This window comes from Trachymyrmex septentrionalis, unplaced genomic scaffold (genome assembly GCF_001594115.1).
Source record: "Trachymyrmex septentrionalis isolate Tsep2-gDNA-1 unplaced genomic scaffold, Tsep1.0 scaffold80, whole genome shotgun sequence".
Taxonomy (NCBI): domain Eukaryota; kingdom Metazoa; phylum Arthropoda; class Insecta; order Hymenoptera; family Formicidae; genus Trachymyrmex; species Trachymyrmex septentrionalis.
Window position 1 is genome coordinate 1,097,187 of NW_017305988.1, and position 6,864 is coordinate 1,104,050.

The following is a 6,864-nucleotide window of genomic DNA, read 5'->3' on the forward strand; positions in this document are numbered from 1 at the left end:
TGAACGAGCGAGCAAGAGACGGACGACGGTACAGAGTGGCGGTACACGGGGCGCGAGAAAAGCGGTAGTGTGCCGTGGACCACCGCACTGGCATACCGTGATTCGTTACGATCTCCATCGTCCTCTGATTCGTACCGGACCTCAGTCATCAGCGAAGTCACGATACGACAAGTGCTAGTGCAGTGCGGAGTCATTTTTGATTCTGTAACAGATCGACTGGCTCTTCAAAAGGCCTCGACCTGATCAATCGCGATTTTTAATTTATTTCCAAAAGAGGAAGAAAGAGAGAATCGCCCGCGAGGGTGGTCGCGTGCCGGCTGACCAAACCGTCGTCGGGCGAGCACGCGGTAGAGGAACCCACAAGCCATTTTATAGCCCGTCTTATTACCTAAGTTTATTACATCGTAACGGTTTAACGATCATCGCCTGTTTCCATAGTCGAGACCACCAGTTTATGCTTTGCCCGTAGCGGTAACCATAACAAGACCATAAAAGCTTTCACCGTTGACATGAAACCCATTCTGAATTACACTCTTATGGCCTACTGACATTGACACTCCTGGTGTAACCAGCTATACCTGCCAATGACTTTTATGACCTCTTAAAATCGTTTAATGCTCCTTTATTTGCCCTTCGTCAATCTTATCCTCTTTCGCCATTCGTGTCAAATAGGATATCGTTTTCTTAAGTGTATCTCAACTCGTAACATAGTACAATATCGGAAGTTTTATGTTTGTTTAATTTGAAGAAATTAAATCGGGATAATTCGGCATCGAAGTTGGAGTACGGACTAGTAAAATTCGACTAGCCGTGTGCACTCCATGTAATTGCGGGCCGTTTGAACTCTGACTTCTTTCTTCAGTGCCGGTGTTTTAGTGAAAGTGATCCAAAATACCCGGGATAATGAACTCGTACTTTGAGCAGACCGCGGGTGGCTTCTACGGAAGCCACCATCATCAAGCAGGAGCGGCAAGTCAGCATCATGATCCAGCCACCGCAGCAGCGTATCGAAGCTTTCCACTCGGATTAGGTATGTCGCCTTACGCTTCGGCGCAGCATCATCATCACACATCATCCTCGTTAGGAATACACCCAGGCGGTGGAAGCAATACAAGACCACCTCAAGACTCGCCATATGACGCGAGCGTTGCGACGGCTTGCAAGCTTTATTCAACGACACCTGAAGCAACTGGTCATACCACGTCTTCATATTCAACAACGGCAACGAAAGACTGTAAGCAACAGGATCAAACGTCGACCCATCAAAACGGCTATGCTGCGGTGATGGCAGCGGCGGCGGTCAAGGACGTTTGGCAGTCAGCGACCTCAGGAGCGAACAGCCAGAGTAATTCGGTCGTACGTCCCTCTGCGTGTACCCCAGAGAGTACAAGGGTTAGTAGCTACGGTGGTCTCGTAGGCGGTGATCCAGCATCGAGTCCTGGTAACAATAGTTCGTCAAGATCCCTCACGTCGTCTTGGAACACCTGCAGTTTAAACTCGTCCGCGAGTCAACCGGTCGCTACGCAACTACATCAGCAACCTACCAGCAACCATACCTTCTACCCCTGGATGGCTATAGCAGGTGAGTTTGCATTCATAAATGCTCTCTTATACGACTATTATCATAACAGCCGCGATGAAATATAGGAGCCACTATGGTTAGGGGAAACGTGGGGAGCGACGACCACGTGGTCGGGAAGGCGTGGTGGATCAGGCTTGCCTGTCTGGTTATACCAGACTAAATTGTTAAAATTGCTTCCACGCGATCAAATTACCTAGAAGTCGTGCGGAATTATAGAATAGAATGTTTCACATGTATCACGAATAAATCCAAATGGATGAAAAATTTTCTATTGCGTCCGCGTCAACACGATGAGTTATTTCACCCTTCCTTTGTTTACAAAAAAGCGGAAGATGTAGATATACGACGAATACAGCTTATCATACTACCATGCCGAATGCGATAGAATTTTTTGCATAGTCTATTTGTGCATCGTTTTGAAATACGGCATGTCCATCATGAAAACTCGAGATAACAGATTTACAATCGCTGACAAACTAAAAGCATTTCATTACCTTCTGGTCAAATAAATATGATGACAAAAAGATTATATTAATAGCAACTAAAGTGTACTAAAGATTGAAGAGCCGTAAAAAAAACGATATTAAAGTATCGCATGTACAATAATTAATAAGAATATTTCGAAATTTTTTTTATGTAAAATTAAAATTACTATTGTCGCTTCTAATGTAGTTAGTTTTCGTAGTTTCTTAATTGCTGAACACGAAAATTATTATTTGATAGCATAATAACGAATATAATAGTAATAAATGTGTGCTTATAATTGCTTTTAAATTGCTAGTCTTACCCCCACATTTCCATACATTTTCGTATTAAATGTAAATTCCACGAGTTTTTTATTTCCGTATGTACAATGTCAACGCGCGCGGGCGATGTTGTGGAAAATCGGCCGTGTACCTTGGCAAAATTATGTCTGCTAGATAGGTAGAATGGAGTCAAGTGCGTGTAAAATCGTTGGGTACGTTGGGTATAATGGGGAAGTCCTCGTCCAATTGGGGGTTCAAGTGCCTTCCCCACTGTACTCACCCCACCGGAACCCCGAATTCCGGTAGTCAGCTGTTTCTAGCGATGTCTTTGTCCTTTTCATTGCGAGAGAGATACTCTCGAATAACCTTCTGCTTTGCCGTTAGTAGATATATAATCAAGGCCTCATGGATGATATCGCACTTTCGGTGAGACCTTTCTTTACTAACTCAGCTGAGAGTAGGCCCTTAGAAAGCTAGCAGTTTTTTTTATATTTATTCTTTTTCTTTGCTCAAAACCGCCTCTAGCTCTTCCTTCTCGACGGGAGTCTTCTTTATTGTTTTTTTTTCGGTCCGATTTAAGGGTCACCTATTTTTTTCTTCATCTTAGACTGCAAGAGATATTTTACATATAAAGGAAGGGATTATGTTTTAAGAAACATTAAAATACTATTCGATGGATTTTATAATGTATAAACTCTACAACATGAATTTCCATATTCTTTTTCAAGAAATAATTTTTAACATTTAAATGTATGTATATCTTGTCGTTATTATGTTATATTGTATTATTTATAAAAACTATCATTTCTTAAGAATTTCTGATTATTCTAATATTTATAAATTCTGAATTGTAGCATTTATGAAAAATACGCGAGTGTACATACACATGCATAAACGAAATTATTATCTTACTTAAATCAACATTTTTTTACTTATCATCTGTTTAAAGATTTAGAGGAATTACTTCCATTCATCTTTATTGTAAGCAATTGAATGTTTCGGATCATTGATTATGGCTTGCAAATTGCCTCGATGATACATGGAACGCAGTGATTGTAGGAATCGTAGGAATGAGTAAAAGCATTTGATCAGCCGCATACTCGTATAACAGGTTCTATGCACTCGCAGATTGAAAGTCGTTGACTCATTTCGTACTCTCTAACAAGTGCTTTTCAGTGTCGTTAAATCGATCACATAGGAAAATTTATCGGTACAGGATTATGGATTAATTTGTCGTAGATTTGCAGTTAAATATAGAGCTATCAATGTCTATCGGCAATCATCTATCATTGTATATGATGAATGATCCCAATTTATAGCCTCGGCTGTAGAAAATTAATTTACACGTCGTAGCTTCTATAATATTTTGAATAATCATATTTAGATTAGGTGATATATGTATAATTTATGATCACTATATTGACACTATAAAGTTTTACGTTGCTCTTTACTATATAAAATGTCTAATTAACACTTTAAAAATCTCTTTCAAACGTAAGATGCAAAATGTGACTATGTATTACTTATATTGATTTAATTGTAATACACTATAACTTATATTGTGGCACAATATAATGATAGATATTACAAGTCTTACCATTTAAACCTTTACCGCAGCTATTACGAAATGCTAAAAATTGATGTATATGTCTATTGTCTCTATTCATTCTTTAAATACTTATCGCGGTAAAGATAATTATATAGCTAGAATGCATGCTAGTATGAAATACTGCATCTGTCGTTTAATTTATCGCGCTTTTAACTACACCTTTGTGTATCGTAAATGTATGATAAACGATTACGAGATCGATTATACGTCCAATTCATATAAATATGAAAGCGGTAGATAGCCGTCCATAATATAAGTCTATTATAATATATATTTCAGATTAAAAGAATAAGTTTATAATTCTGTTTTTTTTAATGAAAAATATTTACAACGTTTACGTATATATTGTTGTTATTTCCTTTTTGTTAATTGGCATTTCGTAAATCGCTTAGGAAGCTAGCGCTTTATGGCACGCGCGCGCAATAGAATTAATGTGTTATAGGTAACTTATATCTACTTTTATTTATCTTCGATCTTGTAATGTATACTTAACACGCCTGTATCAATACGATTTTAATTTAATAACAGATACATATGACGATAAAAAATTTAAAGTATATAAAGATAAATATAAAGATAATATATTCATTAACTTAAGCAAAAAATATATAAATATTTAATCAATAATAAAAAAAGGACTATCGAAAATAGAAATAATATTTAATTTAAATAATTTTTTCATGTATTTTTTGCAGATAGTTTGTAAGTAGATTTCAGTTTAATAAATACTATCCGTCTTTATATTTTAAATCTATTTTTTAATATTTTATATATAAATATTGAAATTAATTTTGTTCTATTCTTAGTAAAAATAGGAAATCTTTAAATTAAAAGCATTTTATCAGTAAATAATCTTTATCAGTAAATATCTGTAAATAATGCTTGCTAATAGCAATGGGAAATATATGTGTATATATACCTTTCTTTATAGAGTTGATTCACTTTCTCGGGATATACTCAAACGCGAACAATATTTATCACTCCTCATTGAGGGGTGACTGCGTCTACAGGGTAATTAGAGGGCGCGACGATAGAGGCTGGGGTGCTATTTAGGCATCTCTTCATTTCAGTCTATTGAGAGCGAACCTCTTTTACGACACAAATCTAAAAAAGTATCCTTTTTAAAGCTACATTAAGGGATGATAACTTGATACAGGAATATTAATCAAGATAAATATGTCGGATGAACGTGCCGTTAATATAGCTTCCGTTTTCAAAGTTTACATTCTGTATTTCCGTTGAATTTAAATAAATGTTGATTAAAAAAAAGTAAATATAATATAATTTACAATTTTTGCAAATCAGCAATTCAGCAATTTGTATCAATTTAAATCAAAGAGATAAAAAAGAACCAAGATGGTAATCTATGTTAATTTTTATTTGAACAAGCATAATATATTTGTTACTATATAAATTACAAAAAGAAAATTAATATTACGTAGGACGTAGTATGGTTAAAAGGATATTCAACGAACCTTGAACTCCTCTGCCGAATTCCCGCGTAAAAGCCACGTGGTAACCGCGTCATTCCCGAGTTGGAAAGGAGCATAGTGCTACTTTCTGCAATACGACGGTTGCGAGTAGGTAGGTGTTACGTACCTCGGGGAGCAACCTCGTTCAATATAAAGCAACTAGGAACAACGCTGTAACCGTAACTTTGACGTTTACGACAACGAAATCGTGGCTCGGCTCGTTTATCCCTCCTTCTCAGGAAGGAACCCCCACTTGCTGTTATGGCCGTTTACGAGATTTGCCGGTAATACAGTGTTCTACTCTCGTACTACTGAAGATCAGCTCCAATCTTCAGGAATCGTAAGATTCCCTTTTTACGAAACAGAAATATTCCAGTTCAGCTTTGCACAAATTTGAGATTTTCTTTGCGCAATTTATTAGCATCATCACCTATAAAATAAATATGTCTATTAGTTTTAGTCTAAAATAAATATGTCTATTAGTTATTAGTACTATTAAAAATAGTACAAATAAACAAAGTTATTCTTTTGATTGATATAAAGGATATCACATTTATTATCATTATTATATTATCAGAATATCTTATTTTATAATGTTTTTATGTGTATTTTATAATGAAATTAAAGATATCGACGATTAAGAGAATATAATGAAAAGGGAGAATACGATAAAAATGGTATTCACCATTAAACCAGTTTGCTTTTGTATATCAATCCGTATGTATCTTAAAATTAATTTTTGCGAATTATTAAAAGATTATATGACGGATATGCGTCGAGTGTAGGCGGGCATATTGTACACAGGTGATCGAGCGGTTCGGATCTCTTCTATGTATAAAGGTGTACGAAACTCAGGCACATGTAACACAAACCTCACACTATAGCACAGCGACCTAAAGAGGCAGCCCAAGTGAGTGCGTTTCTTGTATATGGAGAGAACCCTTTCCATGTGTTGCTCCGTTGGCCCGGATGAAGTATGACGTACGAGCCTCTCCGTATGACTTACTACGCCCTTTTTTCCCTTCTCCACGCCCGCCGCTCGTACTGTTCAATCGAAAAACATTGGGGTCTTCTTAAAAAATGCGCGCTCTTCAGTTACAATATGTGCCTTTCGACGAAGGAAAGTAAGATTATAACGCAGGAGATAGTTCTGTGCACGTGTATTATTATTATTATTATACGTCATATCAGATGTTTGATGATCTTGAATGTTCCAGAAATGGAAAGCTAAATATAGGCAACACATTGATTGCATTATTTCATAGTTGTGTGTGTGTGTTCCCAAAATTTCTATATTATATTTTTACCTATTCTCCTGTCACTTATGTACGAATAAATTCTATCTTTATACGCAAATTTTATCGCTGAGAATTAAAAAAATTAATTAACAGTGTACAAAGATTGACAGTGTGAAAATAACAGAATAAGAGAGAGAGAGAGAGAGAGAGGAGATAA

At 36.3% G+C, this 6,864-nt stretch overlaps 1 protein-coding gene across 1 annotated transcript in view; it reads left to right on the forward strand.

Annotated features, from left to right (window-relative positions):
* Positions 1-742: 742 nt before the first annotated feature.
* Positions 743-6,864, forward strand: part of LOC108754613 (homeotic protein ultrabithorax-like) — an 11,955-nt gene continuing 5,833 nt past the window's right edge. Inside the window, exon 1 of the mRNA XM_018497048.1 lies at positions 743-1,582. Within this exon, the coding sequence (XP_018352550.1) occupies positions 904-1,582 (679 nt within the window). The 5' untranslated portion in view covers positions 743-903. The remainder of the gene's footprint in view (positions 1,583-6,864) is intronic.